Here is a 26310-nt window from a genome sequence, read left to right on the forward strand (position 1 = left end):
AGCACCCTGGCAGGCAATGGTGTGCTATCTCTTTAAAGCAGCTATAGCTTTTGTGCCTTGGCTTGGTCACTTTGTTATGGTTAAAAACTGTGGAGCCAGCTGTCTGCAATCTGATGTAATGTTGCCATGGAAACCAGAAATGAAACACTTAAGCATTCACCACAGAATTACTACATATAGCATTAGCCAAAGTAATTAAAAGTTGAGCCATATGGGCTTTCTGGTGGAAAAATATTCAGTAGAGAGGCTTGAAATCAAATGTTTCTGTTTACAACATTTTAAATCTACTTTTCCATAACCTCTGGTGGGATAAATTGCTTTTTTTAACTAGAAGTTTAGAGGTAGGGGGTTTTGTGCAGATAATTGAGTTTTCACCTTCTCCTTTAGAAGATGAATAAGTTAAAGTTTATTTTAGTATTCTGACCTGGGGCAGGACAGAGAGGGGAAGAGAGACCATCTCCTTTTTAAATGTGTATAAATATGTACTGTTATTTTTTTTTCATGGTAGTTTATTTAAAAATCTGTTTCATAATAGTTCTGAATTTATTTCTTGGAATCAATCATTCATTTTATATACAGTGAATATTTCCTTCATCTTCTACAAAGTTCCTCCAGGTGGGAAGAGTTCTTAGTTATTTTTTTTTTTTTTTCCTATTTCTCACCCATCCATCTCTGGGGGTATATTTTCGAAATGAAAAGATGATGTTATTTCTAGCATTCAGGAAGAGGCACATGCTTCTTTACAAGGAGAAACATGATATGAGGAATTTAAATTTAAAAGAAATTTAAGTTGAAAAGAAATGCATGTCTTTTATAGAGTTTTTATGTTAAAACAGCTGGAGAGAATTTTTAAAGGCAAATATTTCATATCTCTTTTTCCTCTGGACTCAAGAGGAAGTGAGAAGTCAACACCTCTCCATCAATACAAAGCACTGTTCAACTCCATTAACTTCTAGACTTCTAGGCTACTTAAGACCTTTTCTATTTTAAAAAAATATAAGTTTACATATGTACATATGTATGTATATATACTATGTATATATAGAATGACTGGTTTTGTTTCTTATTTTTCTTCATAATAAAGGTGCTGAATCTGTCTTGTCTAGTGTTCAAAACATGATAATGCAAAGAAAGTTATTGGTTGCCATGATTTGTCCGAGGCGGACACCTCCAAAATCTTCATTTTTTAAGAAAAATCAAAATAACATTAAAGTTCTAAAGAGCTCCTTTTTCTCAGAACTAGATGGAACATGTGAAAGCAATTAAATGAGTACCTGGAATATGCTATTTTTCACCACAGTGGATCTGGGCAGAGGAAATTAGGACGGGTGGGGGGCGGGGGTGAGCAGTCCTTGCCTTTAAATCTGTTGTCCTGGTTAACTATTTTGATTTCTCCCTGAAAATTTCCCTCTGATAGCTCATTTCCTACATGTGATTTGTGTCTTTGCGGGCTCGATTTTTGTATTACTTCTTTCTATATCCTATTTCTCTTTTTACTTCATCTCTCTCTCACACACACACGCGCGCGCGCGCGCGCACACACACACGCGCGATGTTCATCCTCTAACAGAGCTTCCTATATCTTGATTATAAACAGCTTGTGCTTATTTTATTTTCACTTGATTTCAGAATTTTTTAATGCGAATGATACAGATATAGTCTAGGTTTGTTCCATTGGTGTGCCCAGAGACTCTATAATCTAATGTTGATTCTTCTGTTAGACTTGCCTGGCTTTTGAGATGCATCAAGAAGGCAGAATGTTTTTAAATATTCATGTGAGTTCCATGCACTGTGGTTTTGTTCAGGTGCCGATTACCCAGAAAGAGGGTTAACCAAGTTCTCATTCCTCTGGTTGACCGCTCCATTTCATCCCACATCAACAATTCAGTCAAGTAAAAATGAAATTCAAACCAGACAATATCATTATATAGTAGGAGCTGTATGATTTCATGTTCATTTTTTACGTTTTGACTTTTAGACCAAATGCATTAAGCCTCTTGCTAGCATGCCAAGTAGCCTCCCTCCTACCCAAGACCGCCATTCCTCTGATTTCTGTTCTTGATTACCAGGTAACCAGTCATTAACGTTAGTTCTGAAATGTGTATGCAACATTTTATCTAGCAGTTTTAGAGAAATGGAACGTAGATATTGATACACTTCACAGAAGGAAAGCCTGAGAAATACCCCTCCCTGTCAGATGACTTGTCATTTATGGATTATAATAATTGTTCTTCAGTGGATGCATGGTTTGCTTACAGTCATGCAAGGAGGAAAGTACAATGGCTCCACGCTGGGAGCTTGGTGGGAGGATAGAAGCCAGGAACTGGGTTGTATTTATCCCTTACATAGAACCAAAGTACTTCCGAAGTATTTGTGGACTCACAACACGCACCATTTTTATGCCTAAGCAGTTCATGTACCCTCTACCTGGGACCTCTTGAACTGTTTTGTCTGCTCACTCTTGCTTACCTAATATTATTGTTTCTAAAGTTGCAATGAATGAGTGCATTTCCTGGGGTGGGGGGGAGGTCTCCATATTGGACTCATGTTCAGAGATGTGGTTTGTTTTTATTTCATGTTTTCGGCCGAGGCATTTCTCTCCCTACTCTTGCAGTGAACTGGGTTTGAGGAAATGGAGAGACGGCTGTGGCCAGGATGAGCAGGCTTAGCTGGAGCTGCTCACCAGCTGCCCGGGCTGTGCCGCGGCCATGCGCTTCCGCCGCGCTCTGCGCTCCCGCGAATGCCCGCGCCCCCGGTCCGTGCAGCAGCCCATTTCCTTGGAGACTTTTCTTTCTTTCTTTCTTTTTTGCTTTTTTTACGTTTTGAACAGATAAAACAGAGGAAGCTGCATAGCGAATGCTGGAGCTGACTTGGAAGCAAAACTCATTTTGTTCACAAGGAAAGGATTGTTTTTTGCCTGGGTCACTGCTGCGGAGAGAATTTTTTTTTCTCTCTGTAATGTTGGATACTTGAGGGAAAACAGCTGGGCCGAGCATACTTGAATCGCTGCAAAACGAAATGGGATTCTGGGGAATATGGACTGTACTGTATGTCTGAAAAGGTCAGCTTTTTCCCTTGTCCTTCTTGGAGGAATGTAAGGGCTGTCCTCATGCTCGCCTTCTGGGCTCTTGGAAAGAGCTGGGAGAGGAGGAAGAGATGGCTGAGATGCGGCAGACGACTCCACAAGTGAGATAGAAAGCGGCTTTTTGCAGCTCTTCCCTTTTCCTGCCCTGCTGTTTTTGATTTTGGGGGTTTGGGGAGGGGAGGACTGGAACAAGTCAACAGACTTTCGGTTTGGAGAAGTAGTCGGTGACCACGTTTAAACAGCAAGTCCTGATGGGCCAGACAGAGGAGAGCCTGGCCCAAACCACAGCGGCACAACTGGAATTACAGGGCCAGCCTTGGAGAGCATCCTGTGCCGTTCTCCTAAAAGAGGACCGGGAAATAGTTGAGACAAATGCACCCCATGCAGGTCAAGGGCAAGGGTGTGTGTTGTGCTGCTTAGGACCTAACTCTCCACTCGTTAGGCCTTGAGATGGTAGGTGGAGCTTCATGAACCTGCTGGGCAAATTTGTTGGTGCCCCAAGTTCAACTGCAGATCTGCCAGATTCCAGACTGGCAGTGAGGCCAGGCTGCACCCGGCTGCTAAAGCAGAGCTCTCGAGCAATTATCTGATTAACTTTTCCTTTGTTTCTTTGCCAGTCAAGAGAACAATCGGATGATGAGACCGAGGAGTCGGTGAAGTTTAAGAGGTTACACAAGCTGGTAAATTCTACTCGCAGAGTGAGAAAGAAACTAATCAGGGTGGAAGACATGAAAAAGCCCAGCACTGAAGGTAAAAAAGAGCAAACTCCACCCTGCTTATTCCAGAGTAAATCATTTGCAATTCGTTTTTCAGTAGAAAGAGAGAATATGATTTCAAGTGGAAAATGGGTTGACTTCTGGCCGAGGCTGGCAGAGAGAGAACCAGATCTGCATGTTAGCAGGCCAGCTCTCAGCATGTTATGGGGTGAAGGATCTGGTGCCCGGTGTTTTGGGGGCTCAGGAATTTAAATGATACAAAGAAGGGAACTGGCTAGTATATGACAATGAAATCTTCTCAAGGTGTGCCTTAGCTTTAATTTTGAGCTTATGCCATTTTATATAAACTTTATTTTATAACTTCCTCTTAGTGTAAGCCTCTGCTCCCAAAAGAACAGCAGTTCTTGTCCATTGAATTTAGTGGAAATTTGACATACGTCCATCTCAAACAAACATCTAACAATCAAGGCACTTCATATCCTTTTGGATCTCTGAAGAATGATGTGTTTTTTCTGTAAACTGTCTCAAGTCTCAGTTCAAAGAGGACTTTGAGGACCTTCCATCCTAAGTGCATCCTTGAGAGCCATATTGCTGGCTCAGCCACTTGTCAGATAAAGCAATAATGTCAACAGGGGTAAGAGCTTAGATTTATTGGAATGAATAGTTAACCTTTGAAGTGTAATTATGACAATTTTAAATCACAACTGGATCGTCTCTTGTTGGTAGTAATATGCATTTGTAGCATCTTGTAAAATTCTCCCAAAATGATAAAATAATAAGATTTCCTGTTTGGAAAATGATAAGTGAATTAGCAGAAAACACTGGAAGGAATATGTTCTTTAATTTTTTTTTTAAACATATTACTGGTTAAAATTGCACATCTACATTCTGAGGAATTTTTAGCTTTTAATATGTGGACTTAAACATTCTCATTAGAGAGGCTTTTTTGTTGTACATGAATAAAATCAAGCTGTGGAGGGAACAGAATTTCCCCTTATTTACATAGATGAGGGTTTCCTGTTATTATTGCTGTTTTTTATTTTCATCTGTCGTCATTATTTATTGTTTTAAATCCCCTAGAGTAATATGGAAGGTAAAGGGGTTACTGTGAGAGACTGGAGGTTAAAAGGGAAGAGAAAGGAGGAAAAAGGCAGAGATCTGCTTTATGATCAATTTCATAACCTTAAGTTGTGTTTAAGTCCAGGATTTTGTTTGGTTGTCGTTCGGCATGGTAATTCCGTGTACTTTTGGGTGCGGTGCTGATTTTACATTTGGTTGTGTTAACACCTGCCTTCTAGTTGTGATTTTGACAGTATCTAATATAACTTCATTTCCGCTCACTGTCACAGCTCTTATTGGACTCACATGCAGTTGATAATATTAATTAGAACCATATGGAATTGCCATCGTTGAACTTTTGGGGGCACCATGTTTTAAAACCTCGTGCATCGTGACAAAATTAAGCCTGAGCTATGACAGCTAGGTTAGAGAGTCTCGTCCATAAACGCGATAAAATGGTGAAGTATTTAGTGTTGGGCCTACCACCTAGTCACCGCTTCATACATGATTGTCACGTGCGTTGGGGCAGCCTCTCCACTATTCTGTCTTGCATGTTTACCTCAGTAAATCAAGTGAACCAACTCTGAGGGACATAGTCGAAAAAAGGAAAAATATACCAAAAGAGATAGCTAGAGGGAAAAACGTAATGGCCATATGGACATCTCACTCTGACCTTGAATTCATTTGAGTGTGAATTAGGCGTCTTGGATGGATGATGGATTCAGTGAGCTGAGTCCCAGGTTACACCTCTGATGTCTGATAAGTTGGGGATCTGAGGTTGAGGTGCCTCTTGGTATTGCCAGGAGAGGCCCCAGGTGTCTGTGCAGCTCAGGGTGTCTGCTCAGGGTTAGTCCCCCCAACATCCTCCTAGACTAGAACTCACTCCAACTCCTGCATAACAGAACTTTCTGCAGTTCCTCATTAGCAAAAGAACTGGTACTTACTGCCTCGGCCCGTGTTTCCACCACTCCCAATAACCTCCCCCCCAGCCCCTGGACCTTCAAAGATGGATCCTTTTGACTTCCTGCATGCCTGTGCCAATACTAAGTTGTCTGAATGTTTATTGAGAGCATTCTGTGTGTCTTTTCCTAAACACTGTAGATTTTACGTTCCATTTAAATGTGTCATCCTCAGCATAGCCACCAGAGGCAGGCATTAATACCATCCTCATTTCACGAATGAGGAAACTAAGATGCCAAGAGGTGAAATAATTTACTCAGGGTCACAGCCAGCCAGCAGAAGACCCAGAATGAAGTCCGCACAGCCTGACTCCTCTACATCCCAGGTCTCCACTCTGCTCCCACATCTCCTCACCCCTGCCTGCAGTTACAATCCTTGACCCAGTCTCGCCCTTGTCACTTGAGTTTCAGGTCCTTCTTAGGGGCCTGGGTGACCGCAGGCAGTATGAAATTGTAAGCCATGTCAGTGCCTTTCATCTGCCTCTCTCTCTGTCTCTTTCCCGCAGCCGATACCTTCCCACCCGCTTCCCTCATCGCTCTGGCTCTTCCGTAGCCTGATGATGAATCATTCGCTCTCGTACTGTGCTTTTCACCTTATAAAGTACCTTCACCTCTCTTCATTTAATTTTTATCCTCTTAATACCCTTGTAGTAGATATTATCAAGATCGGTGGGCATTATTATAGGTGAGGACACGGACCGAGAGGTTGCAGTAATTGCTGGAGGTCATGGACATGGTGCGTGGCAGAGCCAGGGCTGGCATCCAGGGCATAAATCTGTGTTCTTGGCATTCAGTCATCCTCTATCCTGTCTCCTCCTGCCTATCAAAATCACCTTTCCTTCTGTATTCTGATCTCAGTTAGAGAAAGGTCAGCGTGTGAAGCAAATCACACCACATGATGATGGAGTGGCGTGAGCACATCTCGACCGTTATTCTCTCAGTTAGGATAGTTGTACTTTCAAGTCAGAAGAAAATGAGAGAAGTAATGCTCTCAACCCTCGGAGTCCAGTTCAGGCTGGGATTCCAGGCCTCGGGTCAGGCAGACGGAAGTGCCTACGCCACGGGAGGCCCGCCCCACTCAGCACAGGTTGATGTGGCCGCTTTGAAAACGTTTGCCACACTTGCCTCCAAATACCTCACCCAGATGCTGACTTCCGGAACCAGAAAGTAGAGCTACATATGTCATGGATATGTGTGCACCAGCTGGTTCCAAACTCAAATGTGACATGGAAGTATTGGAATCTCCGATGACAACCCTAAATAACAGAGTCTAGAAAATTTCCAGACCACCACTGAATGACAGTTCCTTAAAATATTTCATCAACCCACCTGACTTTCCTGAAGCCCCTTAGGATACATGGGTAGAGAAGGACCTTTGCATGCCTTCGTGGATACCTGGGCTGCGTGTTAAGCCATGATCGGTGAGGGTGGACTGCTTTTATAGAGAAGTCTGCTCTTGGGCCCCCTCAGCCACCAGGCTGTGTGTGTCCCTTGACGTGGCCGCGTCCCTTCTTCCTGGAAGTGGAGAGTGCACTGTTTCCAGAAGAGGTTGGCGTTTTTTACCCTCAGCAACACAGGGACCCTGGGTCTCCAGACCTTACTAGCTGAATGTGCTGAGGAAGGAGGAAGGAATGCTCATGACATGCGCACACTGCCTCTGGTGGGGTGAATTCCTGTTACAAACCTCGACCCTAACTGTAAACTCTGCTTAAAGGGCCAGGAATGATTCTCGAGTGAATATATTTGTGCTGCAGATTATGGAGAACTTCGGCCTGGGCATAGTTTCGACTCGCCCTCCCCTCTCCTTGACATCAAAGTCAACCCTGGGTTGTATTTAGTAGCAGTAGTCCTTTTTTTTTTTTTCTTTATATTCGTAGCTGTAATTCCCATTAGTTGGAAAAATAAGACATTTTCGGAATTTTAAAGGACTGCTACCAATCTGCTCCTCTCCGAACCCCTCTCTGAAGCAGGCAGCCCTTTCTCTCTATCTCTGACATTTCGCCACACGCTGGCACTCGCTTCCCAGCTGGTATACTTAGTGCCATGCCTCTGTTCCAGGAAACTTTGTGTTTTTTCCTCTTCACAATTCAGCTGGTGGAAAGCTGCCGCACTCCACAGTTTCCTTATAATTAGAGGGACACAGCCAGATAGGGTCACTACACCCACAATTTGACCTACTTCTTTCCTCACATCTGTTCCCATAATACACACAGACAAGAACTCAGTTTTCCTGCCAGCAAGCCCAGACCTTTCCACTGGGGCTCCAGAGGGCTTGGCGCCGTACCTGGCTCCAGCCAGGGCTTGGAGAGGCAGAATTCTGGAGGCTCACTCGATGGGGCTGCTTGCGTGTCCAGGCCCTTAAATGCCCTTGCCACTCCCTGCAGGGCCCGAGTTAATGGGAGGGTCGGGCTGGGATCGCCCAGTTAGTTCCCTAGCTTTTTGCGTTTGGCCTGTCAACTGGGGACCCGTTCGTCAGTTACATTTGGAAGGTACAATTCTTTGTGGTGTTTCTAAACCCAAACTCCTTTGGCGATTTCATTACTTAAATGGCATACGTACCAATATAAAAAACGACCATCACAGCCACAGCCACATGGCATTCCTCACTCCGGTGTACAAAGCCAACCAGACTCAACAGGAGGGGAGAGATTCTGATTCCCGGCTTCTAAGGATTGCACTTAGCGACTGAGGAGGGTAATTACCTTTAAATGATAGGGAATATCGTGGTAATGACTGTCTTAGATTCTCCAAATGGCATTTTTAATAGGTCTGCCAAGGTGTCTACAAAGATGTTTAAAGAAGGGGAGAAGAAAACACATCTGAAACCTTTTAACATTAAGCTCATGTGAAACCACACATTTGCAGTTTGGCTTTTTTTTTTTTTTTTTTTTTTTTTTTGCATGCGTTTACTTAAGTGGGAGCCAGGTGCGTGAAGAGGGTAAGTGAAAATGGGAAGGGAGGTCACTGTGGTTTCTGCGTGGACTCGCTTAGAGTTTTTTGCAGGGTGGGGGGAGGGGCGCGCATGGACAGATCTGTGAGAGAATGTGAAGGAATGTTTACAGGAGGCCCTGAACTTGTCTCTGTTGGTCCCTCTCCAGGTGGGGAGGAGCCCGTGTTTGAGAATTCCCCCGTCCTGGATGAAAGGTCCGCCCTTTACTCCGGCGTGCACAAGAAGCCCTTTTTCTTTGACGGCTCTCCTGAGAAACCTCCAGAAGATGATTCAGACTCTCTCACCACTTCTCCATCATCCAGCAGCCTGGATACCTGGGGAGCTGGCCGGAAGCTGGTCAAAACCTTCAGCAAAGGAGAGAGTCGGGGCCTTATTAAGCCCCCCAAGAAGATGGGGACATTTTTCTCCTATCCAGAGGAAGAAAAGGCCCAGAAGGTTTCCCGCTCCCTGACTGAGGGAGAGATGAAGAAGGGTCTCGGGTCCCTGAGCCACGGGGTAAGTACGGACGGCGTTTGCTTCTACGACAGCCACCGTCGTAGGCACCACCTTCTGGTGTCCCTGGAGGAGGTTCAGAGTGTCCGGAAGCAAATCCGCTTGAAGAAAACAGATCCTAATTATTCATGTTCCAGAGCTTTTCTCTGCCAGCGTCCCTCCAGAAAAGGAGTTAACAGCATGACCTGTGACCTGCAGCTGCTCCGGCAGAGGCCCAAAGGGGGAGGGAGCTGTGGAGTCCCCAGCAGGAGGGTGCGCGGGCGCCCCTCGGTCAGCGAGTTCAATATCACCTACGTGGTGGAGCGGAGCCTGTACAGCCACCTGAACCTGACCCAGCTAGTGCGTCCTGCCTCAGACAGGACCCTGAGCAAGGCTGAGAAACAGGACCTGAGGCGGTGCTTGCTGGAGGAGGATGAGGAGGCAAAGAGGAAGTGGGCCGCCACAGTCGACCGCTGTACTAAAAGGGTTCTCTTGAGAATCCACCAGAAGTCCGTGAGTCACAACGATGGTCACCAGGATGGCCTTGTCATTTCTGTGATGTGCAGTCAAGCATTATGGCCTTTCTTCTGTGGAGCCTGGCATCCTTCCCTCTCTTCTTCCTCATAACTTTGTGACTTCAGGGTCCATTCCACCCTCATCTCAGATTTCTGACCCTACTTTCGATCAGTGATGGCTTCTCCTTCCTTTCCATTCGCTCTCTTGCCAGTTGAAGCTGTTCGGTTTTTAATTTAAACTAAACATCAAAGCAGATCCGGAGAAGGGCTTTCAGGATACTGGGGTGGGGTTTGGCCCTTCTAGGAATGGCTCTCTCGATTCCCGGCCACCCTGTCACTTGACCTCAAAGAAGCTGATTCAAAACAGAGGACATTTTGCCCTTAAAAGAGATGCTTATTCTTTGAGTTAATTAAAACAACAGGAACTAGCTCATGGAGGGAGTGTCATGATCACCATCACCAATTTGGTGATTCTTTCATTAGTAGAGACGAAAGGAAATTTCTTAAATCTAAAGGGAAAAAAATTAGAGCCCTTTCCTTTTACTTAGGTCTAGTTGATGTTCTTACCTTTTTAATCAAAGGAACCAGTATTTAAAAATGTCCTCCGCCACTCTATAGATTCTCATATATAGATTGCAAAGAATAACGTACTTACTTTCAAATAATAAAATGTTTTTCCATTTTATTACTTTATTATTAGAGACTGTAAAATTTATTTTCGGGGCATGACTTATTTTGAACTTGAGAATACAAATATTTTCCCCCTTGAAATTCCCACTCAACTTTCAGTTTGCACAATAGCCCATGTAAAGTGAGTCACAGCGAGGAGGAGCTGGTGTGATTTCTGGCCCCGCTGTCCCCTGTGCTCTGCTTAATCCACTTGGGACTGCTGGCAATGTCCCCTTTGAAGGGTCTGAAGGAACAGACTACTGCAGCCGCTCCATGCGGCCTCTCCCACAGTCCCTTCACTTTCATGAATAAGACGTGCTTCCCCAGGTGATCACCATAATTTAAATCCATTCGGTCACCTTCTGCTTTGGGGGAAATGGGGACCGATTGGCCAGTGCACCCTTCAGATGACCTTCTCCATCTGAAAAGGATCCTTAGGCCTGTCCTTCGCACTTAGGTTTTCTAAGTACTCCCACATGTATTGACTTTCTTGCTAGATCTCATTTTCCATCCTCTCGCATTCCTATCAGTCTGGCAACACTTTTATTAGTAATGACTTTTCTTCTGGTTCTTTCAACATCATGGCAACGATTGGGGCCAGTTTTGTTTTTTGTTGTGTAATAACAGAATCCTTTTTCTCACTCATTCAGTTCTGACCCACAGATCTTTTGTGAAATGTTTGTGGCTAACCAATTTTGGCGTAATTTACTTTTTACCTTTAGAAGTATACTGCCCAGCTCGTCTGCCTCTGTATCCTTTGATGTGACCTTGATAAAGCAGATCCTCCTCTTCTATTCATTGATGACTCGGCTCCATGAGTCTAAGTAACGCTGAGGATTTTTCTACACTGAGCACCTTGAGCTGTTCATGTGACCCTCACGGTGTCTGTTACTCGGTTAATGATATTACTTCATGAAGAGTTTTTGCTCCGGAAGTTATAGTTCTGAGATTAGTGCTCATTAACATTGTGGGTCTGTGATTAATTCTTCAGCGACATTGAATATGGACACCTGAGCATTTTTTTTTTTTTTGCCCCCTTAAAAAGGTGGCTCTATGTCATCTCTATTCTGAGTGTCAGCCTGAGACTGGGTATTTTTAAGGTACTGTGAGCTTGAGGCTGGACAGCATTAATACTTGCTAAAATATGCATTCAGTGCTAAATGAGAAATTTGTACATACCTTTTATTGTAAGTATAATTATACAGTCAGGAAAACAAAATTTAATTTTCTAATTATTCAGAGAGTGTAAAGGAAACTGTTTAACAACAGAAAGCTTTTTTTTCTTTCTTTCTTTCTTTCTTTCTTTTTTTTTTTTTAAGAGATTAAGACAGTTTCTTTGCTTGGTTTACTTAAAAAGTTTTTTTTTCTATTCTTTCTGTCATATATCTCCTTCATTTTATCCAAAAGTATACAGTTTCCTTTAATCTTCAGGCTTGATCTTTTTCTCTTTCAAAATATGCCATATTTGCTTGATGAAACCTCAGGGAAATGATAATGCTTTGTATTCACTGGAAATGATCACTTGTCTTGCTTTTTATTTGGTCATTCAATTTTCATTTGGTGGAACAGACATGCATGACATTTTGGAATTTTGTCCATTTTGAAAATTCAGCCCCCCCCCCAAAATACATCTTTTCAGCTGCATGACCATTGCATTGACTGGCTCTCCTCATCCACAAGCATCTATCTAAAATGTCCTAACACCAATTACACAGGAGATGTGTGAACTTGAAAACTTCATTTAGGCCTCATTTATGTAGCCCACCAAAGTCAAAGATTGATTCACTTCCTTTTCCTATTCTCTTTGTAATCTCTTTTCTCTGTTGAAGGAATGGTGCTATCAGAACTACTTAATATTACTGAAAAACTTAAAGATTAGTTCAAACAGTGTTCGTGGTTACATTCTTTGTTCTTCCTACATTGATAAAGAAGAATCAGTTCCAGGTACCTTAGCATATCACTGGGAGAGGTTTTTTTAGTTGGTAGTTAAGAAAATCAGTCCACTCTTTAAGCTTTTTACTTCAGGAATAAATGCATACAGCAGGCAGCTGAAGATGTAAATGATGTTCTTATTTATTACAGTTATAGTTTCCACATGAATTCTTTGTCAGTTATTTCATATGCATCAGAGAGAACATGCCGGACCTCCAATGTTGCAGTTGATGCTGGAATTTAAAGCAGGCACTTGCAAAAGCCAGAAAACAATGAGGCATCTGGGTGCCATACTGTGTCTGTGAAGTCCTGAGTCACAGGAAGAGAACTAGAATAAAATCACTGACTTTGCAAAAATGAGGAAATCTATTTAGCATTGCAAGCCAGAAAGGGAAAGTTAATGTTAAAAGTTAGCCTGGAGAGGTGATCATAACCTTGCTTAGCAGGTTGGGGATTTGGTGAGTGTTTTTGCATAAAGAGGCCTTTCTGTTTTTAGAGAATAGATATAGGTCTAGTTAAGCTGACTATAAAGGAAATTAGATTGTCCATTGATGATTTAATGTAAAAGTAGAATAATGTCCATTGGAAATCATGTTCGTGGTAGAGCATTTAAAACAGCAACAACGGCTTTGGTGAAGAACACTTGTGTCACCCTGAATGTCGGTGACCCCAAAATGCTTCCCGTAACAGTTCTGCATCTCCTAGCCCTCCCTTCTACCACACTTGCTGTCCCTCACTTATTGGCCCATACCTGGGATGCTCTAGTTTTACAATTAAAGGCCCAGGACTAAGCTCTTGTCCTTCATTTGCATACTTAGCATATTGACTAAACCTAAACTTCAGCATAACAATTGTTGGAACAAGCTGCAATTCTCAGTATAGCCCTAATGAGAAATAACGGGAGGAACCAGCATTCATAGAATGTCTGCTCGGTGCCAGGTAAGGTGCTAGAAGTCTTCAAATATATGGTACAGATAGAATTTTACTGACGAAGAAACCACAGCTCAGAGAGTTTAAGTACTTTATCTGTGGTTACACAGCAAGTTAAGTGGCAGAACAAGAATTTGGATCCACGTCTGTGTGATTCCAAATACCTAGGCATTTTCTTTCTCAATTTGGTTAATATAAATCTAAAGTGCATTTATTTTAAATAAGCACTGTTTATAGTATACATTGTTTATGTTCATTTCTTCCGTTTAATAGCTCTTAACTAAAGTTCTCTGAGAAACAGATAACATAAAACATCTGAACACAAGTCTCCTATTCAACTTTTATTATCGGTTGCTTAAAAAGATAATCAGTTGTAACAGACTTAGTGTGCCTTAAGTTTCTTTTTATTCTTACAAATTTTGGGGGGGGGGGTGTCATGGAGGTGGTCTTTGAGTAACTTGCTAAAAAAATAAAAAGGAATTAAACCAAGTTCTGGAACTATAAAATCAATGAAATACAAATAGTTCCATAAAGTTTAAAACCAGCCGAAAGAACATTAAAGTTTTCATTCTTTGTAAATGTGTACTTTTCCTATTGAAATTAAGGAGTGTGTGGTCAAAGTCACTGAATCAACTTTTTTCTTGGCAAATGTGGCGTCTTCATACGCTCTAAGAAAAAGGGTCATACTTAATTAAGTTGGGCAGTTAGATGGGAAAGTCACCAGCATTTTTAGCTAGGCCAGGAAAGCAAGGAGTGAGTAATACTCTTGGCCTGATTGGACTACTATAAACATAACCTGTTTTCCCCTTTCTTAGCAATTTAAAACTAAACAAAAAAGAGTCTGTTCGAAAAGCCTTCTGTCAGTGGCAGAGCTGTAGGACTTCAGACTGGGGTTTCCAAGACCCTGAGCACACGGATCCCTCACTGCTTATCCTCTTATCAACACTGCTGTGCTCAGAAGATATTAAGGGGACTGGGAGGGAACGTCTGTTGCTAAGAGACAGGGAATCTTAGGGCGCTTAGCACCTGGATTTTTTTTTTTTTTTTAACTAATTGGTTTTTACATGTTAAGGGAGTTCTTTACCTCTGGCGTGGGCACAGGCCCAGTGGCCTGTGGAAGGACTAGATGAGTGAGTTTCCTTTGAACATGAATCATGTATTTTTTCCCCCCTCATCATTTTCCGTTTCCTACTTTCATCCTGTAACGTATGTGTGATCCAGTGATGTCCTACGAGCGGGAAGTGTGTTGGGCTGGTGCTCGCTGGCCGGCTGAGGCATAACTGGATTACCCCCGCCCCGCCCTCTCCCTTCCACAGAGAACCTGCAGTTTCGGAGGCTTTGACTTGACAAATCGTTCCTTGCACGTTGGCAGTGATAACGCTGACCCAGTGGTGAGTATAACGTCAGAGGGAAAGCAAGAGCTTTGCAGTCAAGTGACGTGGCTGCCTTAGCTTCGCATCTAGTGTCTGTTGAGAGCCGATACTGGGTAACCTTTTCCTGGGTGATCCTTAATCGTATTGCAAAGAAGCCCCGTTTCACCCAGCACCTCTCACTCTTCCACGTGGAGGGAGTGGTGACCACCCCTGGCCTCCGTCTTCTTCCTTGTCGTAGCACCATTCCTTCAATGCCTTTGTTTCCAGTTTTCTCCCAGATGAGTTTGGCTGCTGTGGTACCAGGCATTTGTGCGCACATGCTTTTGGTTCAGACTCGTTTGAAGTGCACGTGACTGCTACACCCAGGCAGTGCGATGTGATGGAGCCCTTGGATTTGGGTTCAAGAGTGTGTGCCAGCAGAGCTAAAAGCTAGTCTTATCGTAGGCCGAGTACATAGCCCCATACTAAGCCTAGAGGTCTTTCTGAGCTGGGATGTCCTGGAATGAACCTACCCTCATTGGGGCCAAAGCAAACCGGATGCCTGAAGGCCAAGGTTCCTTTCTCCTCAGACCTGCTCCTTCTGGTTTGCTATACAAGTGGCTCCCCATGTTTATTAACTAAGGTCCCAGGGATATAGGTGAGTTTTACATACAGTTTTGTTTTTTCCTTATGCATATTGTCAGGAAACTGGGAAATTCAGATCCATGGTTTATATTGTTACGATCATGGTTATTTGTTAAAATACCCATCTGTAATTTCCAAAGTGTTTGAGAATTTCCTGAAAAAATAAAACTGTATTATTTGGATATCAAATTTTATTGATTCATAAACCAATAATTTTACGTAGTCAGTCTTTTAAAAAATGAAAGTATGAGTTTTTCTCCCCATTTTCTAGAGAAAGTTGTTTTTTGTTTTCAGTGAAAAGTAGGATGAGAGGTGACCACAATCTATCTAACTTGTTCAGAAAAGGAAATTTACACTTAGGAGTGGACCATACAAAATGCCACAAAGATGTAAATCTGATCAGAAGTTGGACTTGTAATAACTAAGATTTGCTGTTTTATTCCTACACTTTCCTCGGTGATTCACCAGTATTGTCTTTCTCTTCTTCATGTTGGGATTATGTGGACATCGGTCCATATAAATTACTCTTTATTGATTAAATACGTCTTCTTGAGGATTTAAAGTGGAAGAAAAAACTATAATAAAAGAATACTTAAGATTAAATAAAATTAAAAGTTAACTCACATTCCACTTTAAACAAATAAATAAAAGCTCCTTAGTAGGTTTGAATTGTTCATCGAAAGGATAAATAACAGAGAACCAAGTTAACCAGAAAAATTTCAAGATCTTAAGAGATACCGTTACTTTTCTGAGAGGCGGAACATTAGTGATATGAATAAAACCTGTTTGGGGGCTTCATTTTCTCTGATTAAAGGTATGTGTAACATTTTGTTTTGCCAGGGTAAAGAAGGAGATTTTGTGTACAAGGAAGTAATCAAATCACCCACTGCCTCCCGCATCTCTCTTGGAAAAAAGGTGAAGTCGGTGAAGGAGACAATGAGGAAGAGAATGTCGAAAAAATACAGCAGCTCTGTCTCCGAGCAGGTGTGTAGCTGCCGAGCAAAAAGCCCTGTTGGTTCCTTCTGTTGAGGAAAATTGAAGATGGTCGGTCTGAGATTTTAAATGGTGCTTAACACATGTTCACTGGCAATAATCTGGCTCCGGGACCACGTTCCCTTTACAAACAAACATTTGATACAACGAACATTTATTAAGAACTTAAGGTCATCCTAGCACCTTGCCTGGTGCCAGGAATACAAAAAGCAGGCTTATCTTCTATGTACAGCTGAGAAAAAAAGACATGTAAAAAATATATATATATATATATATAAAATTATTATTATTATTTAGTGCAGTAAGCACGCACATTTGAACACGAAGGAAGGAAGGGTTTGATTTTCTAAAATACCCTTTGCTACAAAAGGGCTGTCACGAGAATCGAACCTAAAAAAGACACCCAAGTTTTCTTAGGCAGCAGACTTTTCAAAATGCAGCGTAAGTTGTTCTAGAAGATGTTAGCAGGTCTGAGTCGTAAACTCAGAAAACGCTTCCTGGCCACAGGACTTTTGCAGGAATCATGTTTCCACAGGAGTGGAACACTTCTGCAGGAGTGTTGTCGCTGACTCTGTCTGTGGTCATTCAGGTATCACAGAATCGATCCCCTCCAATTCTATAATTTTATCACTAGAAACATGACCAGTTTCTGTCTTAATTGTATGGGTGCAGGGAAGAAAGACATGGAAAGCTGAGCCTTGAGGTAATTTTGACCATTTTCGAAGCACCGTTCTCCAGCACCTTTGTAGGATTCATTTTGCAGTCCGTAGAAGTACCTGCACACACTGGTGGTTACTTGAAATATGCAGGTAATGCCACGTTATCTACCAAATTAGAAACAGGGAAAGCAGACATTTTTTGCTCAGCTGCTGCCCTCTGGTGGGTATAAGAAGCTACAATCCAACATCCTCTTGTTAAAATCACTCCGAACACCAACTGGCCAGCCCAGCCACCCACGCTATGATTCAGACAAAGCCTGCACAACATTTTCAGTTATTACAGCGGTTCTCACAGGGATTGGGGGAGATTCTGCTTTCCCACCAACCCCAAGGCATTTGGATAGTCATGGCTGGGGTGAGGCGGGTTGAGTGCTACTGGCATCTAATGGATAGAGGCCAGGGAGGCATCTGAAAATCCGCTGGACCGCCCCTCCACAATAAAGAATTGCTCATCCAAGATACTGACAGTGCTCAGGGTGGGAAACCACGGCTTATTAGACCTGCACAGGCAGTAGGGCTGCCTCCAGTGTGTTTCTTGCACAATTACATTCCATATTCTTTGCATTTCTTGTTTCTATGGGCGTGGTAATTCTCTGTTTCTGACTGGAAATGAAGCAAATTATGTGCTTTCCCATGAAGCAGATGTCATACCAATGAGAACAGCACCTCTAATTTAAAACACTTTATTTAGTTGGCTTTTCCCCTAAAAGCTCATTTTGAGCATTTTCCTACAATTTTACTACTATATACCAGTCTTGTATTCTTAGTTCTATGGTATTTTTTAAAGCAGTCATTTTATATAGTTAAAAAAGAAGTGATCATTATACTTTGAGGGGAGAGAAAATTAATGCTGCAAGTTTTGCTTGTTTTATTTATTTAACTTTTTAGTAAACATACCAACCCTCTGGTAAAGATTTTTGTCTGCTTTTGTTTCTGCTATATGCCCAGCACCTGTTCTTGTAGATAATTGATAAATATGTGATGAGTAAATTAACAATTATTAAAAGCATTTAAGAACATAAGAGTATCAGAGATGTATATTTAATATTGTTTTTTTTTTACATGTGCTTTTTTCAGAAGCACTAAGAATTTAATTGGAAAGGCATCTTATTTTATGATTTAGAAAGGAGAATTAAAGCGTATTCAAGAATTTACACCTCGCAGCTTCAGTAACCTCCAAGTAATGGCACCTCTGTTTATAGTTGTTGTTTTCGAGGTTGTCTGCTCACTTTCCTTAAGTGTAGAGCGCCGTGTGTGTTGGATCGGACGCTGCCGTGGCTGTTGTCCTTAGATGTTTGTAGGACCCGCAGAATCCCATTAGAGCCCTTCTGATGAGTCGGCACCATGCAAATAGCAGGTTTCGTTGAGATGGTTTGGTGCTCACGTGTCTGTGTAATATATGCCAGAGAAGTTTCCGTCTGGGCAAGTAAGCCATTCTCACCGCAGACCTTTTGAAGAGTGACATTGTTGCACCGCTAACTAAATGAGCACGTGCAAACGAGAGGTTGCCAAGCTCATGACACACAGCCACCCCAAAAGTGAGAAGTGCTGCTGAGTCACTGGTATCATATCAGCATTCTGATCTGAAAGGGACGTCACAGCTTTCTTACTAACAGCACAGAAAGGAAGTGAAAGAAACTAAACCCTGGGTGATATATCAAAATTTCATTGTAGACTGAAAAACGCTGTTTTTCCTGTATATGTGGGCCCTAAGTTGGTATTTCAAAGTTAGCCAGTTTCAATTTGTGTAAATAGAAACAAGTATCTGGCCTTTTTTTAAAAACGAGGAATACTGCCTTTACTTTTCTTTTTTTTTCTTTTTTTTTCTTTTTTAAGTGTTTACCTTAGAATAGATTAACTGTTATCTGACGGGGCTTCCAGACAGGTGCATCGCTGGTGGATTCTGCTTCATCTGCATTTGAAGTCCATCTTCATTACTGGATTATTGAGGATGCAAAGACTCTCTAAGCCTTTAGCAAAATACTTTGTCTAAGAGGTAGACTTTTCTTAGGGATTTCAAGAACTTCCATTTGAGCATGAAAAATAACAGTTAAGTGCTTAATTGTTATCTAGGCCACAACTTTAAAACGAAGCAAGGGTACAGATTAAAGAGAAGGAGAATATTGGCTATAGAATCAAATATGGGTACAATGATGATGGATTCGATTAATTTAGTTTAGGGCTAAATTGCTTCGAATTCCAAAATGACACTCGTCCACGCTGATGAAACGTAATGTTGTTGAAATCCATTGCAGGACTCGTGCCTTGAGGGAATGCCTGGCTCCGTCCCATCTTCCCAGCCTGACAGTGAACACGTGGACAAGCCCAAGCTCAAAGCCGGAGGTTCCGTAGAGAGTCTGCGGAGTTCGCTGAGCGGACAGAGCTCCATGAGTACGTGTGCTTCATAATCGTAGATGAATTCCTTTGGAGTCAAAAGCAGACTTTTACTGAGCATCGGGTGCAAGCAGTTTAAACCTTCAGGTTCTGTTAGAGAGACAGACGTGCAGAACATCTGGGCCTAGAGAGTCACCTTTGTTCAGCAGGATTAGTAGTACAGCAAGGGCACAGAAGAGAGGGAAGACAGGGAAAGCAACTCAGGAAGGCTCGGGAGAAGGGAGGAGAATTAAGTCAGATCTTCAAGACATAAGAGATGGGGGAAGGAAGGAGAATTACAAATGTCAGTGACAGCAAATGTTGGTCAGTCGCTCTGACGAATGATGGTGTCAGCCAATGATACAGGGGAAGAGACTTCATTTAAACCCACCATTTTAAAATCATTTAGTCTTGGGCAAGTTACTTGACCTCTCTGAGTTTGTTTTTCCATCTGTAAAATGGAGTAAAAGTGATATGCCTGACCAGTGAGAGGTCATGAATGTTCAGGGCTTGCGGAGTCCTCCATTGGGGAGTCACAGTGTCACCTGCTTCCCAGATCATAAAGGCAACTTGCAGAAGTTGCCCTGTCCCTGCCCCATCTAAGTAGAGATGACAATTAGGAAACCCTGGACTTGGGACTGGACCCTGCTCCGGTCCCGATGTGGCTCACGAGTTTGCTCCTCTGCGCTCAGCTTCCTAACTGTGGCTCCTTAGTGCCTCTCGGCTTCGCGGTGCGAGAAATCTGCGTTCACCCTCGCTCTTCCCGTTCACCCTGCACAGGTGGTCAGACGGTCAGCACCACCGATTCCTCGACCAGCAACAGGGAGAGCGTCAAGTCGGAAGACGGCGACGACGAGGAGCCGCCCTACCGGGGCCCCTTCTGCGGGCGCGCCCGAGTGCACACCGACTTCACGCCCAGCCCCTACGACACAGATTCGCTCAAGCTCAAGGTGTGTCCGCCTGGCCTCAGACCTGGGCTCCTTGTTTCTTTAAGAGGTGCTCTGTTCTTGCTGTTGAATGCGAGGCTCTTACGGTGCCGAGTAGCCAGTGTCTCAGCTGCCTCGATACACTGGTCTCTTCTGTCGTGAAAAACAAGAGAACCAGCCAGCAATGGGACAGGGGTGGGTCTTGTGTTAATCCTCTGTCCTCACCACTTCATCTTCCTGGCCCTGACCTCTGACCTCAGCTTCCCTCTCAAATTGCTGTTGCCCTCCGCCCTCTAGTTTCTGTGCTTTCTCCAGCTGAAGAAACCTTAACTGCCTTCTCTGTGTGACTAGTGACGTTTAGGTGGGACAGATGGAGTTCCAAAGAATGTATGAAGTGGTTGTAGAACAGGGATTACCACTGGCATTGGGCTGGTGGATGGGGGGAGATTCTTTCTTAAGAAATAAGAGCTCCGGATGACAACAAAGCATTCAGAGAGCCAGGTGGCCCCCCAGCGAGGCATGGGGGGCGGGGCGGGATGAGATCTTCAGCCTTCATGGAATCCAGCACAGTTGGTGGTGCTCCTTCTGGCCCTTTGCCAAACCCCCAGCCATGTGAGGAGGTGACTTGCAGGACCCCGATGCTGGCCTTCATGGTGTTTTCACATCTGCTTGATTAACTCATCGATCTGTGATTCATATTTAGAAATGCACCTAACGGAAAGATCTTTGTTCCCTGGCCTGCAGAAAGGAGACATCATTGACATAATCAGCAAACCCCCCATGGGCACCTGGATGGGCCTGTTGAACAACAAGGTGGGCACGTTCAAGTTCATCTATGTGGATGTGCTGAACGAGGAAGAGGAGAAGCCCAAGCGCCCCACCAGGAGGAGGAGAAAAGGAAGACCCCCCCAGCCCAAGTCCGTGGAGGATCTCCTTGATCGCATTAACCTGAAAGTCAGTTCCTTCCTGTCCTGGTCACACATCACCATCTCCTTCTCATACACTAGGACAGCGAGGTCACTTTCAGGGAGGGTTAGGGGAGAATCTATGTCGCCCAACAAGGGTGGCCCATTGCTATGATGAGTATCCATTATTCTGCAGAAATAGTTACCAGTATTCTCATGCTGCCCTTGACCTCTGCTGTGGGTGATAGATAGCATGAGCTCTGGGTCAAAGTTTGCTGCTAGCCTCCAGGAGAAGCTTTCAGAGAGCTGTGCACTTTGAGCTGCTACCGGGAAGGGCTGTCGGCACAAACCCCTGGCACCGTCCTACTTGGCTCCACAGGGGTGCGAGCATTCACCCCTCCCAGGCCTCCCGCCGCACTGCCAGCATCTTGTGGGGCGGGATTCTGTTGTAGGTTCTGTTTCCTCCTTGCAAATCCGTCTTGTTTTGGGAGAAGTCACAGGCCTCGCTGAGTTGGATTTCAGTAGCTCTGTGAACGACAGAACAGTCTCGTCCACTGTACATTGTGTGGCTTTAAAAGCATCAGTTCATAGCAAGGGCACGATTAAAATCCCAGCCTGCAGTGTACATCTTGCTTAACCCATGATCAATGAAACGCCCTGCCTGCCTACTAAGCCATAGGACTGGGAGGTGCACAACAGCTTACAGATGATACTTACTAATCTTCCAATTAGCATAAAAATGACTATGGGAGAAGAGTTCGGGGGTTTGAGGCTGGTTGCTGGTCACATATCACATGGCTGGGCCTGGTGACTCATTCCTGCCTTCCTTCCCTCACAGGAGCACATGCCCACGTTCCTGTTCAATGGATATGAAGATCTGGACACCTTTAAGCTTCTGGAGGAGGAGGACTTGGACGAGTTAAATATCAGGGACCCAGAACACAGAGCTGTTCTCTTGACAGCAGTGGAGCTGTTACAGGAATATGACAGTAAGTCCCTTCTGGCACAGACGTGTCTGCCGTTAGGTCACCACAGTCTCCGGTCCCCAGCAGGCCTCCCGTGAGCAGCCAGCAAATGCTTAGGTCCCTGGAGTCCCTCTTTCAGTCCTCCTCTTTGCAAAGCCAAGGTCAATTTTGTAGTATGTCAGACAGCACAGAGACCAAAATTCCTAATGCCGACGCCCTTCCTGACTTAGTTCTAGATAAGAGTTGAGGAAAATGCTGCTCTAAGTGACTGAGAATTGAATTTTGGTTTTCTTAAGAAACATAGTAGATGTCGCATTAGGTACTGATGTCACATTAGGTGCGGCCTTCAGCAGGTCCTGAGGGTACCTGGGCACAAAAGCGACTGACAAACTGGGGCGCTGTTGTCCAGCTGAGGGTTAATCACTTCTCAAAGCACAAGGGGAGTTCCTTTCTTATGGAATAGATTGATTGGTTAATGAATGAATGAACTTCCTCAGCTTCCATGAAGGAAGCAGGAAATGCCTGGAGTGACTATGTAGAGCAGAGAACTCTATATCGTGAAGACGCAACTGAAATGAGAGCTCGTTTTGTACAGCCCACGAACAGAATTCAGTGGGCTCACAGCTTTTATGTAGTCTCTTTGAATACGCTCTATCCTTTGCTCCATTAAGCTGGTCTTATCTCACTCTTTATTCTTCAATCCGACATCAAAAATATACCTGAAATTATTCATCACGAAGGGAACATCCTTTCCAGTTACTGAACGCAAATGCATTTTCTTTCAAGTGCTCTGCTTCAGTAGCTAATGGCATTTCTATTGTTAAAAGACACAGCAAAACCATGGTTAATGATGGGGAAAAAATTTATACATTACTGAATGTATCAGGCCCAAGAGACATGGAAGCAAGTGTCTCGCTCGGCACAGTTACATTCACTTCTGCTTTATAGGTCCCCCCTCTAAATTAACTGATAACATAGGGGACCACAGGCCATCAAATAGATGTCTGAACCCTAGATAAACACACTGCCCTCAGGGATAGATTTGGAGAGAATTGTGCTTGTAGTTAATATCACTTTATCACCAGGTCTCTTTAGTATTGGAGGTTTCTCTTGGGGTCTGTGACCAGGCTGAGTATAAAGAATGTGGCCCGATGCCTGATGTGGCCAACGAGCTATATTAATACCAATTAACTTGAATCATCTAGTCTCCTGGACCACATCTGCTCTGTAAAATAGCTCATTTGCTCTTCCTCCGCCACCGAGAACAGCTGGTTTATAAATCCTGTCCATTACACTTCCTTTACCCTTCAGAACATAGGAGGAGCTAAGCTAAAAACCAAATATAAAGCGAGATCTGTGGTTGGTCTTTGCTCTGTCACATTGGCTCAGATGTATTGTCCTTCCCGGAATTACATCCTAAGATTTATATCAGGAGATACTTTGTAGGAGAGGATCTTTGCCCATGATGATGCTCACTCGGAAGTCTAAGCAAGCTCTTTGCTTCTTCCTCCGTCCCTTTCATATGCGTGCTGTATCCCTAACGCATGAAGTAGCACTTCCTTTTATTGGTTTCAAGGGCTCAGGGGTGCTGTTTGGCGCCAAGGGTCTGAGTCTACACTTATCCTAGGATTATAAGATTTTACATTCAGTGCAAGTAAATTCTGTGTTTCCGAAGTGTTCTAAGTAAACAATAACTTAGAGGAGCACAATAGATATCTGTCAAACTAAACTTCTACTCACTGTACAGATTCAGAGATCTACTGCGATCTCGCAGATCTTGCACGTTTTCTTGCTCAGCCTCCCGGTAGAGCAAGAAGCACATCTCCAGCGCTCGCTGCTTGGCAGTCAGCCCTGCCAGCCTCCCTCGTTGGATCCGTGCCTGGGGCATGCCAGCCTTTAACACAGGTTCCACTTGGGAAAGGCTCTAATTGTCGGATAGCAGTTCCCTACGCCGATCCTAAGCCCACACTCTTAGGGTCTGCCCAGTGAAAGCTCTCTTTTAAGAAAATAATTTTATAAGAATGTTAATTAGCATTTATCTCAAATAACGCAGAAAAAAAGTAGACAGAAAAATAAAACATTTGTATATCCATTTCCTAAATGCAACGAAAGTGAACATTTTGTCCTACCGCCTTAATCTTTGTTTTTTGAAGGAATAAATGGTGCAAGCGCATTGAAAGGCCCGTTATCCAATGATTTCACTCCCTCTCCCGTCTTCCCGAAGTAACAGCTCTCCAGAAAATGTCATGTGTCCTTTCGATGTTTGGCTGTCTCATCAGTGTCTTAGCATGTTTGTCCTCTGTGTGTGTGCATGCACGTGTATTTGCATGCATGTGTGTGTGTAAGTATGTATGTCAAGATGTCTACTAGCCAGTGTCTCAGCTACCTTGAGACAGAGAGCTTTAGCCCAAGGAAGTGCTTTCAAGGCCACGTCCAGGCCATGCCCCGATGGGGTTTCAGCCCCCAAACCCAGTCCCCTGCTCTTGTGTGACTGTGAGAATTTTCATGATTCTCTCTCACTTTCTTTCATGTCCTTTGTATCTTGACATTAAGCCACTAAGTGTGGGGAGAGGATATGGCTTTGAATCTGCAGCGTGTCTGAGAGGTACCCCACTTCTTTGTTCTCTCTGGTAAAAGAGGACAAATTATTTGGGAAACACTGCTTTTAGTTTTAGGGAATTTTGTTAAACTTGGTAGTTGGGTTTCTGCTAAGTAGCTGCTGATCGATTCTTTTAGGAAGAAAGTGTCGACAGCCCGTTCACATATGCCGCATGGTTGTATAAACTGGTTTTCAGGCAGTGCGAGAGACCCCTTCTTCCCTCCCCAGAATGCCTTCAGGTATTGTGCCATGTCTGATTGAGGCTGGTGTCCCCAGTCTGTGTCTGCATCTTCATACAGTGGCAGGGGACAAGCTTTCTCTCTTATTCCCACTGGTCAGCACTTTGGAGTCTGTTTTAGCTGAAGCAGAATACTAAACTGTCTTGCCAAGGACAAACTACAGCGATTCCTCTTCCTGGGTTGTAACCGATAGCTCAAAGCCTTCATTTTATAAGTATCATTTCCCCAAATAACATGCTAGGCGAGGACAAAGGCCACTCCAAATCCACACGGATTCTTCCACACGATGAGGACATCACTCTAGAATGTTCCACTTTTCACGTGGGGGAGGGGTGGGCTTTGCTCTTGTGCTCCCAATTTTTATTGATCATGTTAAAAATAGCACTTATTAACTTGGGGTTCTAAGTTAAGGCAGACTCTGCCATGATTTCTGCCGTGACTGGGTTTATAAGTTGCTCTCCTTGTGAGAAACACAGGAAGTGGAGACTGGGCTGGAGCAGCCGGCACATTTGTGGAAGAGCCCTCTGCCTTCCCACAACTATTTTTTTTTTTTAATGACCTGAGAAAAGGCATCAGATTTCTGGTTTATTGATTCCTTTTTTCTTTGTGTATGCGGTAGGGGGAGGGCAACCGAGAAAAAAAGGAAAATAAAGCCATTCATCCTGCAACTGGTTATTTTATGCAGAAAATGTTTTCCCAGTTTCTGTTTCATGTGACCAAGCACTTAACTCTGCATCATAATACAGAGATGCTCCTCATGCAACCTGGATTCCATGTCAGGCCATATGGACCCTTTTTACGCAGCAAGGCACAGCGAAGCTGGCGGGTGATGAAGGCCCACGCGGCGCGCTCTAGACAGACTTTCACTCGGCAGAAACACCTGCTGCTTCTCTTTAGAAGGGTTCCTAGGAGTATCTGTTACTCAGCGTCCCAGGTAGAAGGCTTGCTGAGCTTTTCCTGCCTTACCTTTGTGAACAGGGAATAAAAATGCTGACCCAAGGCAGTGAAAAGACAGAAAGGAAAGGAAGGCCTCTGACACAGTCCAGACCGCAAGAACGGAAGACTTTACCCCTGGCGTCTCATCGCCTTAGGGGCTTCTGTCCCCGTTTGCCAGCCTGATTTCATCGAGATAATGCAAGGGCCAGCACCTGTCACCAAGGCCAAAGACTGCTTGTAAATTGTCGTATAATTTCGTATTTCATTTGACACTTTTATACTAGCTTCCATATTTAGGAAGCTGGTAACAAAAAATAACTTGAAACACAGATCTCATAGATCTCTAAAAAGCATATGCCCTTACACCTCCTT

The 26310-nt window shown here is 43.7% G+C and overlaps 1 protein-coding gene across 6 annotated transcripts in view; it reads left to right on the top strand.

Moving 5' to 3' along the window:
• Nucleotides 1-26310, top strand: part of SASH1 (SAM and SH3 domain containing 1) — a 208287-nt gene that overhangs the window by 171110 nt on the left and 10867 nt on the right. For 5 of the 6 annotated variants that reach the window (XM_016160134.2, XM_016160131.2, XM_016160133.2 and 2 more), the window contains 8 exons: nucleotides 3703-3835; nucleotides 8918-9264; nucleotides 14603-14677; nucleotides 16124-16267; nucleotides 19251-19386; nucleotides 20149-20318; nucleotides 21039-21248; nucleotides 22038-22188. In XM_016160134.2, the coding sequence (XP_016015620.2) occupies nucleotides 3703-3835; nucleotides 8918-9264; nucleotides 14603-14677; nucleotides 16124-16267; nucleotides 19251-19386; nucleotides 20149-20318; nucleotides 21039-21248; nucleotides 22038-22188 (1366 nt within the window). The remainder of the gene's footprint in view (nucleotides 1-3702; nucleotides 3836-8917; nucleotides 9265-14602; nucleotides 14678-16123; nucleotides 16268-19250; nucleotides 19387-20148; nucleotides 20319-21038; nucleotides 21249-22037; nucleotides 22189-26310) is intronic. The other variant, XM_016160132.2, reaches the window with a different exon arrangement.

This window comes from Rousettus aegyptiacus, unplaced genomic scaffold (genome assembly GCF_014176215.1).
Source record: "Rousettus aegyptiacus isolate mRouAeg1 unplaced genomic scaffold, mRouAeg1.p scaffold_m13_p_1, whole genome shotgun sequence".
NCBI lineage: Eukaryota > Metazoa > Chordata > Mammalia > Chiroptera > Pteropodidae > Rousettus > Rousettus aegyptiacus.